The sequence below is a fragment of the Herpailurus yagouaroundi genome, unplaced genomic scaffold, assembly GCF_014898765.1.
Source record: "Herpailurus yagouaroundi ecotype Mexico unplaced genomic scaffold, PumYag 160, whole genome shotgun sequence".
Classification (NCBI taxonomy): domain Eukaryota; kingdom Metazoa; phylum Chordata; class Mammalia; order Carnivora; family Felidae; genus Herpailurus; species Herpailurus yagouaroundi.
In genome coordinates, this window is record NW_024412401.1 from 13,549,680 (window position 1) to 13,562,619 (window position 12,940).

The following is a 12,940-nucleotide window of genomic DNA, read 5'->3' on the forward strand; positions in this document are numbered from 1 at the left end:
GTATTCTGTACTGAAATCACAGAGTATAACAGCAGAAGGAAATCTTATATATTGGCTAACAATTTATGTCCCTCATTTTTACAGTTACTTGTGCAAAATAAGACTGCTCTGCTATGAATTCTCAACTCTGCATCACAGTGCATTTCAAAATAACAAATATCAAGTCAATATATTTGTATGCCTATTGATATGCTCATTAACCACTTTTTGTTTTGAATTTTTTTTAATGTTTATTTTTGACAGAGAGGGAGACAGCATGAGCGGGGGAGGGGCAGAGAGAGAGGGAAACAGAATCCGAGCTCACGGCACAGAGCCCAATGCGGGGCTCGAACTCAGAAACCATGAGATCATGAACTGAGCTTAACCAACTGAGCCACCCAGGTGCCCCCTCATAGGTTTTTAAGATCTATACCTGAGTGCATGTGAATTAGTAGGAATATCGAAAACTGGCTCAAGGCCTAATGCATAGGACCCCTTATTATCGGTTAACACCTATCTTTCAGGACCCCTTATTATCGGTTAACACCTATCTTTCAAGATTTGGGTCAAGTTCCTCCTCAAATATCAGGACACTTCAATTTGGATAAAAAAAGTAAGGCTGTCAAAAATTTTTTTGCTGGGGCGCCTGGGTGGCTCAGTTGGTTAAGTGTCTGACTCTTCTATTCAGGTCACGATCTCACAGTTCATGAGTTCAAGCCCCACATTGGGCTCTGCACTGACAGCACAGAGCCTGCTTGGGATTCTGTCTGTCTGTCCCCGGCTCTCTCTAAATAAACAAACTTAAAAATTTCTTTGCTCTTTTATTTTACTAATTACACACCACCTCAAAATTCTCCTTACCTTGGCCAAACGGGAAATGAGGCATGAAAAGCAGCAGCACCCACATCTTTATTATTACTCGGTCTATTCTGTGCTCAAATTTATCCTGTAACATCCCTGAGTCTGAGATTCTGAACAAGACTAAACACCTCAGAGGCATTTAATAAATACCTGTGAGCTGGTGACTTAAATGGCAGCATTAGATCAATATATGGTATTTTCTAAAACAAACGTATTCCTATTCTCTAAAGCCATTTATTTTTCAAAAAGTCCGCATGTCTTTCAACGTTAAAAAAATAAAAAGGAGTGAGAGGAAAAGCTGATTTTCCAAGGCAGGAAACTAAACAGCTTCTAATTTGTGAAGCTTATTCTATCTCCCACATACCACTCTGGTCCGATGCCCTGTATACCGTTCTGCACACTGAACAGAGCAGACACACCATGCTGCACAAAGGGGGTGACCCGTCAGCTACAGAGCACTCACACCCTGGTCTACAGCTACAGGTCATCTACTGCATTTTATAATTAGTAAGCAGCAAGACAGCTTGTTCCATATCGCTGTGTTCTTATTGCAATTTTTAGTTCAAGTTGGAATTTAAAAATTATTTTACTGTAATCATTGCTTTCTCATCTTGAAGCTGTAACTGTGAGAACTCACTAGTGGAATCACACCCACATTGGGGCACCTGGGTGGCTCAGTTGGTTAAGTGTACGATTTCGGCTCAGGTCACCATCTCACCATTCGTGGGTTCAAGCCCCACATCGGGCTCTGAGCTGTCAGAGCCTGGAGCCTGCTTCAGATTCTGTGTCTCTCCCTCTCTCTCTGTCCCTCCCCACTCATACTCTGTGTCTCACTCTCACAAAAATAAACATTAAAAAAAAAAAAAAGAAAAAAAAGAAATGAAATCACACCCACATTTACCTAAGAGAAGTACCTCAAATGATATAGGCCTGTGTTACATTAGAAAGATTCGGGGGGAGGGGGGGGGATGACAGGATTATTTAAAGTCATGTTCAAAAACAACAAAAAATAAATTTGTAACTTTGCAACTCTAATGTTTCATAACACACTCTATTTCCAGAAGAAACTAAGATTTACAGGTAATTAATAAAATGCAATCCCTGCAAGTCTTATCTATGAGGAAAATCCTCATACCACACTAGGAGAGCAGGACTTACAAATAATATATACTTGCAAGCAAATATAAAAGCAATGGTTTCAGATTTATATTTTAAGAAAAAAATTAATTTAAGAGTCTCTACCTAAATTCTTTTTGTATCAAACAACTACAACTAGTTATAGGGCAAAAAGCATCTGCTATTGTGGCAGAATGTTAATTTATTTACAAAAACTACACAAAATTAGATTAATTATAACACCAACTTATCAAAGCTTCCTGAAATTAATTTTGCTTTTGGAAATGTATCAAAAGTCTTCGGATCCAGAATGATAGTCTTTATTATTTTTAATTCATGGAATTATAGCACATCAGATCTTCAAGCGAAAACACGAGACAAAAGCCTGTACAATAAAATATTCTTTTCTTGATAGCTTGGAATGTAAATGAAAATATGTTCCCTTTTTACCGAAGGAAAAAACTTGAACCAAGTGTCCAATAATATCAAATACCTGTTAGAATGGCTTGTCTGCTAGAATTAAAGTTGGGCAATTACTTCCACATTTAAAAAAATGGCCTTAAATTAAGTCCGTTTTTTCTTTTATACAAAACATTTTTCTCAGCCATTTCAGACCCGCTAAACTTTATAACAAAAAATGCTCTTCAGTTTTTACTAGTTAAATCCACACCCAGAGAAGGTGTGTTCAAGATGGACTTATTTTAAAAGTGCATATAAGCATGACTAAACTTAAATTGTTGATAAATCTAAGAGCAATAATTTAATTTTCTACCACAAAAATATAGGTAACCTTAAGAGCAACATGCTTGGTCAATCTTTCTTAAGCTTTTAGGTCTGAAGCCAAAACATTTAAAAATGAAGGGGAACAAACAGTGACTCTTTGCTAATGGCTTTTCAGATATCAATTTGCAGACATAAAGACTCATCCAACAAAGTATCCAGGTTATCCAATGATATTTGGCATGAATTCATACAGCAATGACACATATATAATATAAAAGTAACAACCAAAAAAAAACCACAGGTATTTTAGGCCTAAAATGAGTTTATCTAATCAGGGTTACATGAAAACTATCACATAAGACCCAAAATAAACTTCATATACAAAACTATACGATGTGGCTTTGTTCAAACACACCTAGAATTCAGATTCAAGTAACTAGGCTGGCTTTTTTATGTCACCAGCTTTCATGAGGGCTTTAATAGCTCTCGCCCTCATCTCCAGTTCTAGCAGCTCCAGCTGCTGTGCGGAAGGCTGAACGTCTTCGGGTGGAGGAGCAGTCAGGGTGGCTGCTTTGGGCTCCTTGGGGCTACCCTCTGCCAGCCCCAGAATCTCATTCACACTTTTCTCAATGTCTTTCTCCAGGTCCTCTATCTGACCAGCTTCGCTCTGGACTGTATTGTCTGGGACCTCAGGAGCAGCAGCTTCCTCGGTGCATGGGCCTTCTATGTCGCTGTCATAAGCATCTGCATTTATACTGAGTACATCACTATCTTCCCCTTTGCCTGTAACAAACAAAAAAGGGGAAAGAACCACGTAACCTAAATGCCCTGGTCAAAATGTCCTTTCTATTTATGATTAATGGGCTACCTTGACCCCACCTCCCACCATGAAGTCCCAAATGCATTCCATAATCTCTGTCCCATCCCTTTTTCCCCTGACTCCTCAACTACGAAAACAGATGTAATTTAACGTAAATTTTAATGAATTTTTCATTCCAGTTTAGCAGAACATGGAAGCAGTAGGAAATTTATACCATCACATGATCTCTTTTCCTAATTAAAATGTCACACCACTTTATACCACAGTGAAGCTTCTACATTACAAAATTAAAGGTGATGCTAGATATTGTCTGAGTAGAGCATGGCTTATTAACAAAAAAGTAAAATTCCATTCTAGAAACAGTTTAAAAAACTTTACTACAAAAAAAGAAAAAATATCATTGGCAAGCTGGACACCATGTGCAATGCAATTACCTACATCTTTTCATTTGCTTTTTCAAACACTTTGTTATAAATCAATAAATTAAAGGAGAATGCCTAAGGCCATTTTCTAAGATAAAATAAATTTTCATCATGAGGATTTTAATTAATAAAGTTAGTACACTATAATTTTAAAAAATGTTATAAAACTTGTATAACTGATACTAAAACTTTCAATATACACACAGATTATGGCTCTCAACTACCTTGGCCTTGGACATTACTGAAGTCCAGGTGTTGTTTAAACTTTGAGTGCTCACTTACACCTCCAATTTATTTATCTTTAAAAAAAAATTTTTTTAAGTCATGATCCCCCAAAGGTTACCTTTGTTAAGTCTTCTTATAGTATGAAAAACTTATTTACCAACAGATGGAAAATTCTGATAATACAATGTTATAGGGTTAGGCCATAAACAATTCTACTCCACTGGTTTTGTAATAACAATTTACTGACCTTGACTGATCCTCCTACATCCTAATAATTAAAAAACTACTCCCTATTCTAAAATCAAAGTGGAAAAATAAATTGATAAATTATATGTGTCCACAAAATTGTTTAAAAAAAAAAAGGTTGCAAGTTTTAATTATTTGATGCCAAAGAAGATTTTACGTATCTTCCCCAAAGAAACAAATATTCCCAAATATCTAAAAATATAAATAAAAATACAGCCATTTATGTAAAGAAATAATGCTTTATATAAGTATTGCAACTTGAGACAAAAACAAATTTAAGAAATGAAGCGCTAAGTTGTCCATAGCCTCAAAAAGTTCACTTTCATGCTTAGCCATCTTTAATCTAAAATTCTAAATCTGTTCTCACTGATTCTGAGTGAAAACCTGCGGTCTCTTTAAAAGATTTTAAAACATAAGTTTTTGAAAAAATGTAATCTGTTTTTCAAACTATAAGTTGTTGCCTGATAATGAATTAAGAGCAGAAGAATATAATGGTGGGTGGGGAGAGAGGAAAGGTCTGAAATTTGGGATACCTGAGTTCTAAAACTTTACTCTGCTATAAAGTATGTGATTTGAGCAAATCCCTTAACTTCCCAGAATTTCCTGAAATTAAGGCAAATTGTCCTAGGACATCTCTAAAGTGCAATGTCTAATACTACCCTAAGTTAAGTCTATATAAATGTTTATAAAATGGCAATATTTCAGCTATTTTGTTTTCCCAAGACATGATTACCATTTATCTTTCATTTAATATGTTGATCACTTGGATAATCATCCAAAAGAATTTCACATTGACAGCAGTAGCCAATGAAAGGTAAGTAACATCAGTAAATCTACTTTTTTTCACGCAACAACCTGTGGGGTTTTTAGGGGTTCTTTTGTTGCTTTTTTTAAGCAGTCTCTAGAGCCAACATGGGACTCAAACTCACAACCCTGAGATCAAAAGTCACATGCTACACTGACTGAGCCAGCCAGGTGCCCCCAAATAACCTTTTAAAAGGACAACAGATTTTCTAGAGAAAAGAAGTACATTTACAATATCCAGGCAATATAAATGAAGCTCACTTATTATCTTGGGTACAGGGTTCAATGTGTAATATTATAACTATCGAATCCCTTATGTGCTAAATCACAAATTCTGAAGTAGCTGTATTTTTATGAAATTAATTTGCTTTGAGTTTATATGTGAGTAAATGATAATAGCAAATCTTAGAGATATTTTCATTAAATAAGTGGAGAATCTACACTCGTAGATCCTGAAGACATAAATGGCAAACTTTCCAGCTGAGTATCACTGTCATATACCATCAGCTTATATTTCTGACCAAAAGACTACAAGGATATATAGGAGTGTATATAAATATTTTTTAATGGAATGTACATTATGTTCATCTTATTACTGTGTTTTATCAAACACTTCAAATGGCTAAGAACCAGAGCTATATATATTCTCACCTAATTCAGACAATTTTTCAAGCCTATTTATATAAGCTTAAGAAGCAACCACAGCTAAAGAGCCTCTTTGCCCCAAGCTTAAAATAATAAAATCCTTTTTTTATGAAGTTATCAGCACAGGAAATTCAGGGTCAAAGTGTTTATATGCACACTTCCCATGTTTCAAAGGAGGTAAATCTTGACAAGAAAGTTCTTTATATATTCTATGGGTTTGTTTCAAAGTTTTCAGCAGGCAGAAGGTGGGCTTTGCTTTATTTCTGTAAACAGCTATACATATCCTATCACTGAAGAAATGGTGCTCCATAAATTTGGTGTTCTCTGTTTACATTTAAAATTATCCAAAGTCGGGGCACCTGGCTGGCTGTTGGTAGAGCACGTGACTCTTGATCTTGGGGTTGTAAGTTCAAGCCCCATATTGGATGTAGAGATTACTTAAAAATAAAATCTTAAAAAAAAAAAAATGATCCATGAGCGCCTGGGTGGCTCAGTCAGTTAATCGCCCAAGTCTTGATTTCAGCTTAGGTCATGATCTCACGGTTTGTGAAGCACAGGGCCTGCTTCGGATTCTCTCTGTTCCTTCCCTGCTCACTCTCACTCTCTCTCTCAAGATAAATAAATAAACTTGAAAAAAAAAATTATCCGAAGTCTAAGTGCCTGAGTTCTCCATAACACAGTACTGGTGAATACATTCATAGATTCCATCTGCCCACTACACCTGCACCACGGATCCCAAAGCTTTGCAGAATTTGTGTCTGAAACAACTTAGCGTAACACTTCATCTCACAAATGTGAAAACAAGGTGACTTGGACAATGTAACATGGTAAATTATTTAAAGATTTAGGATCGTACTTCACTATTCCTTAATTTTCATCATTCTACTGACTTGCTCTTTAAAGTATCATTTGTAAACACATGAATACACTTCCAAAGATAATTTATTCTCATCCTTGGTATTAGGAATTTATAGTTTTTTTCTTGTCAATTATGATCCTCAAGGTAGAAGCGGTGAAACTTGTACATTTTTTCTAAAAAAGTAACCTTACCTCAAAATGCTTCATTCATAAGTCTTACAACATCAGTGTTGTCTGTTCTGTCTTTCCACCAGTCCGCATGTGTGTCTGTGTGTGTGTGTGTGCACACATATGTCTCAGGTTTGCTTTTTGTTAAAATAAAAATTTTAAATGTATGTGTGTGTTATCTTAGGTTTGCTTTTTGTTAAAAGTTTTAAATACCCAACTGGAAGTACATAAACGTACAAGAATTATTAGTCACAAAGATTTTGAGGGATAAAAATTTTAAAGGATTTTAAAGTTATGCTAGCATATTTAAACCTCAATAGAGCCTACATTCTACTTGCTAATAATTCAACTTAAGAGTAGTTTTAATGCACAAAACGGAGGCATATCTAATGTTATGAGTGACTGTATGCTCGTGAAACTTCCTGATAGTGAATTATTAAATTAAGCCAGGAGACAAACCTTAGAACATAGAATAATTAAATATCTGTCTGAATTCTTGCTGAAGATGGCAAATTGAGCACACATATCTAATTCCCTTCTCTACCAAGAAGCCAATGAAGTGACAGAAGGCCGATACTTAAAAATACAATAATAGCATAAATACTATAAATTAACTGAGAATAAAACTAACATCAGTCCTTTATAAGTAAAATACAAAATGGAGAATCCATAAAGGGGAAAAATCAACAAATTTAGCTAAATAAATAGTAGGACCTCTGGGCGGGGGACATCATAAATAAAATAAGACAGAGGCACTCTATAAGAAAATATTAATGAAATATAATACATACAATGTCCAGGTATCATTAAGAGATAACTAAAAACAAGGGCAAAGGGTAGAAACAAGTCAAGCATTTCACAAACTATGAAATACAAAAAGCATCAATACATAAAAATGCTCAACTTAATTTCTAACCATGCAATGCAAATTAAAATATTACTTTTAACTCATTAGTTACAAAAAGGAATTTTACCCATCTGTAAAAAAATTAATAAATTTATAAGATGGAAAAATGATCAAGACATGATTAAGTGAACAAAGAAAACTAAAGAGTAATATTTATATTCAAAATAACAGTAAATTATTAATAGTGGTTACTTCTGGGGAGGAAAGTTAATGTAGAAAAAAGAAAGTGAGCTTTCCAATTTTGCCCTATGAACATAGTATTTCTTCAACCAGTTCTAAGAATATAATCCTTATAAAAATATAATCCTTATAAAAAGTTTAAAAAGAAAAAATGAAACCATAATATTAGATAACACAGAAGGGTATCATCTAAAAAGACATTTTGCAGGATTTTTACAAAATGTAAGCAGGCAGGATGAAATTGACAGAAAATAAAAGCAGAGCAAAACCACAGCCAAAGACACCACAGATAAGTGTAACTCTTTCTTAGAGAATCTTGGAAGCAACGAAGAGTTGGCTGTGAAACACAGCAAGATAATTAAATTAAATCCATTCAGAATAGTTGGGCCAATTGAACACTTCCTTCTTTCTCTTCCTTTCCCTACCACATGCCCAAGCACTCTAGTGGGAGGCCTACCTCATCCACTTAAAGAGCTCTCCTAGAGTCTGAGATATATCTAAACAGCTACTGATGAAACCCAAACCAGCTTTCAGAAAAACCCAGCTACAGTAAGTAAAGAACCAAGATGAACAAAGGACGAAATAAAGAAAATCTAGGGATCAAAAGATAATCTAACGGGGGAGAAGGAAGGGCAGAGGAGTCTAATTAGTATCCTTAGAGAGGCTCAAGTAGACTCTGGAGCCATAAAGTAAGTACATGATGCAGTGAAAGAAGAACAGAGAACAAGAAATGTTAGAATTTAAAAAAAAATTTTTTTTCAACGTTTATTTATTTTTGGGACAGAGAGAGACAGAGCATGAACGGGGGAGGGGCAGAGAGAGAGGGAGACACAGAATCGGAAACAGCCTCCAGGCTCTGAGCCATCAGCCCAGAGCCCGACGCGGGGCTCGAACTCACGGACCGCGAGATCGTGACCTGGCTGAAGTCGGTCGCTTAACCGACTGCGCCACCCAGGCGTCCCTAGAAATGTTAGAATTTTAAAACACAGTTATCAAAAGCAAACATTCAGTGGTTGCTGGAAGACAGTGAAAGAAAAAAAACCTCCTATGTAGAAAAGAAATAAAAATATATTTAAAATATGCAATAAAAGTTAAGAGATGAATGACCCATGAGTCCAACAACTTAATATAATTTACTCAGCAAATATTACTGAGCACCTACTATGTACAAGACACTGTTTTAAACATTAAGGAAACAGTGAATAAAAAAAAAGTCCTTGTGCTATATTTAAATCATAGGAGACACTATAAATAAATGCCAGGTGTTATGAAGAAAAATAAAGCATGATAAGAAGACACTAGCAGGATGCTTTCAGAGAGTGATCGATGTGATTTGATAAGGAAACTGAGCAGAGAAGTGAATAAAGTGATAGAATAAGTCAGAAAACAGAAAAAAGGGTAGAGAGGGAAAATTATGACAAAATAGGTGATCTGAGGTGAAGAAGGTCTTCTTAGTGAAAAGGCTTGCCAACTGCAGTGTATCATACCTAAGACACATCCTATAAAAAAATCAGAACCCAGGGGGAAAAAAAAATTACTAAAAATTCCCAGAAGAAAAAAACTAGATTACCAACAAAAGCTAGCCTCAAGAAATCAAGACCACTTCTATCAGCCCTGTGGACAAGATATCCCTATGGCTATGAACATGATCACAAAAAAGAGAAGTAACGGTATATTATGTGCCTCAACGATACAACATTGCTTCTAAAATATTGTCAAAAATTGAACATGAATCTGATCAAGGTTCAGTATCCAACTACCAATTTACAGAAAAATAACATTAAATAGAACAATGGTATGCAATCAGCAAAATTCGAACTGAGAAACTCTGACAATCTGATTTAAGAAACTTCGAAGAGAAGGGGGGAGGCAAAGGAGGGTGAGAGGGAGGGATGAGAAGGAGGAGCATACAGATTAAAAAGAGACTTAGAATCCAAACAATTGTAACATAGGGTACTTATCTGGATGTCCATTCATACAAATATAGTTTAAAACTATTATAAGACAACCTGAGAAAACTAACTACTGGATTATCTGAGGATTAAAAACATCACTATTCTGTAATCCCTAATGAAATACTGGATCTAAACATTAATAGCTACTAAAACCATTAGGTGGTAGTCTGATAACACCTGTACCAATCAATCTTAACATCACAATACTACCAATGAATACAAGCGGTAGGTTAAACCTGAACACTTTCTGAATATATGATATTAAGCAACGTTAACTTTTTAAGGCATTGTGATTATGCTTAAAAAGAGATCTCTAGTCTTTGAGATAGAAACATATTGAAATATTTATAGATGAACTGAAAAGAGGTTTAGAATCTGCTTTAAAATAATCTAGCAGTATGAGCAGGTAGGGGTATGCATGAAAGAATTAGCCATAGGTGGATAACTGAAAATGGAGAGAGGTACATGGGAGTTAATGCTATTTTTTTACTTATTTTTGCCTGACAATTTCCAAGATAAAAAGTCTGTTTACGGTGATTTCTGTTCAGAAACCTACAGTAACAATTTTGAAAATACCTTAAAATATATATATCCTGGAGGAGAACACAAGAAAATCAGAATCCTAATATTCCTATTAGGCAACCATAGACCTGGTTATCAAAAGGGTTAAACTATCTTACTTTGTTTTCTCTTTTAGTTTTTCTCATCAGATTTTCAGTTAATCACATTCAGTGGTTATGCCATTTAGAACAGCACATTTCACCATCCTTCCCTCTAGGTCCTTCCCTCTAGAATCTCAACTCTCTAAGGCTTCTAAGTGTTATCAACCTACTACAATCTCATCAGTAACAAAGTCCAGAGTTCACTGGAAAGCAATGCTATGCCTCTGTGGATTTCTTTTCTGAGACAACAGAAAACTTCGGTTTTACTAAATTTTAAGTTATAAGGAAGACAATTCTACTATAGTGTAACTGTAGAAAGTCAATTTATAACAGTTCTAGTGAGTTCTAGCCTTTTCAAGAAAGAAATCAAAACTTTATTTTCTGAAAAAGAAACAACTTTTTTTTAATATGTAAAAATAATCTTTTGTAGAGGACTTTAATCTTCCTCTCAGCAAAACTGACAGAACTTGGCTATTTTTTCTCATGTAGTATTTTAAACTATTGATTTAAATTTAAGTGTATCATGTTAACCACGATATTCAAAATTTAATCATGACATTATCTGATGGTTACTGAGATACATGCAAACAATTTAATACAGAAAAACTATCTAGTATACTACCAAGCCCACACTCAATTTCTGGGTAACTGAGTGTCCATAGGCCTATAAACCTAACTTTTGTGAATGACAAATTGAGAGATTACTCCAAGAATCAACAAATCTTCACTCAGTATTTATTACCTATGCTACAATGGTGCTATAAAGGCCACAGAAGAGGTGGGCCCTACAAAATCCTACAGGTAGGGTAAACTAAATATTTGTAGCATAACTAAGGCACAGATTTTGCCTTTATGGTAATTAGGTATGCTTAAAATATGGACATGATACTTTAAAATGCTAAATTCTGTGGTATAAAGCATAACAGAATTTTCGAGTATATAAGGCAATAGGGAAACGTCAAGGAGATCTACAGATGTGATATGAAGTAGGTCTCAAAATCTAATAAGTGATGTTGACAGAGGAGGAAACTCCAAGTGTAAGGGACAGAATGGAAAAATAGGTGCTAGAGCTAAACAATACAGAAGTATGTGAGCCTTTCAGATAAAATGTACACATGAGAACATAGAAAAGGACAGTATCCAAAAATTTTGCCTCTGTAGACAAGACATCACCATTGTAGGAGAAAAAGCACAACAGGGACCTCTTACCAGCCTTTACAATAGATCAGATAAGCAATTAAACAGGCAATAGTAGTATGAACTAGGTGATAATTATTCAGTACAAGAGAAGAGGTGAGGTAAACACAAGTTAAGGAAGACCACGGATTTGGAAAGGTGTGATCTTACAGAACAAGTAGTTGACCTAAATAAGAGTACACCACTGGTGTGAATGAGTTTAATTCTCAGATTTGGACAAAGTGCATGACAAGCAGTAAAACTTGTAGTCACAAAGGACAGCTTAAAATTTCTGTTCTGAGATACACTGTGAACCAGACGCATGACAAAGCATCAGGGTTTTGGGTTCGAAAAATAACTTCTACAAAACTACAGTACAGTAAACCTGATACCAAGGCTCAGTAAAATTCTAGGTTTACTAAGAGGTTAATTAGCTCTGAAAAAAGTACTGTTAATCAGTTTAGACAGAAAAGGTAACATCTGACAGGGGATCTAAATGATACGCTGTAGACTGCTGGTTACCTCAGGAGGAACATGCAGGAAGAGGGAACAGCAAAAGTCAGGTCTCTGACACAACAGCGCTTATAACGCTGGAGGAAAGTGAGGAGGAAGGACTAGAAAGAACAAGGGGGAGAGTGACAGGCTGTATCACATTATGGCTTGTACCACCACAGGAAGGAAGGACTTCAAGGACTTTCGAGATGGGAAGCTACCAGAAGGCTCTGATAAGACAGTGACTGACAACTTTTAGTTTTAATTTTTACAGTTATTCAGACTGCTATAGGGAAGAGACTACAGGGGGGCATAGATAGAAACAGAGGGGATCAACATGCTATAAGAATCAACACCAGAATAATTTGGCCAAGAAGAGGTGTGAAGTGGTGGGATTCTGATCTTTGTGAAAGTAGAGCTGACAGGATTTGTTGACAAAGATGAAAGAAAGCACTCAAGAATGATTCCCAGGTTCTTGGCCTAGACACTCAGAAGAATGCAAATGCTATTGATTGAGATGGAGAAGACTGTAGGAGAAGCAAGGTTTGGAGGGGGAGTGGTACTGTTTTCTTCTTTGTTGTTTTTGGGGAGGGGTCAGAGAAGAATCTAGAATTTACTCTGGAACATATTAAGATGCTTACTGAACATCTAATAAGGAAGCTAGATATTCAGGGTTGGAAAGAAGTCTGAATTGGAGAAAT

At 35.5% G+C, this 12,940-nt stretch overlaps 1 protein-coding gene across 2 annotated transcripts in view; it reads right to left on the minus strand.

Annotated features, from left to right (window-relative positions):
* Positions 1-2,258: 2,258 nt before the first annotated feature.
* CAAP1 (caspase activity and apoptosis inhibitor 1) overlaps positions 2,259-12,940 on the minus strand; it is a 50,920-nt gene continuing 40,238 nt past the window's right edge. The window contains exon 6 of one of the 2 annotated variants that reach the window (XM_040481402.1): positions 2,259-3,462. In XM_040481402.1, the coding sequence (XP_040337336.1) occupies positions 3,116-3,462 (347 nt within the window). In that variant the 3' untranslated portion in view covers positions 2,259-3,115. The remainder of the gene's footprint in view (positions 3,463-12,940) is intronic. The other variant, XM_040481400.1, reaches the window with a different exon arrangement.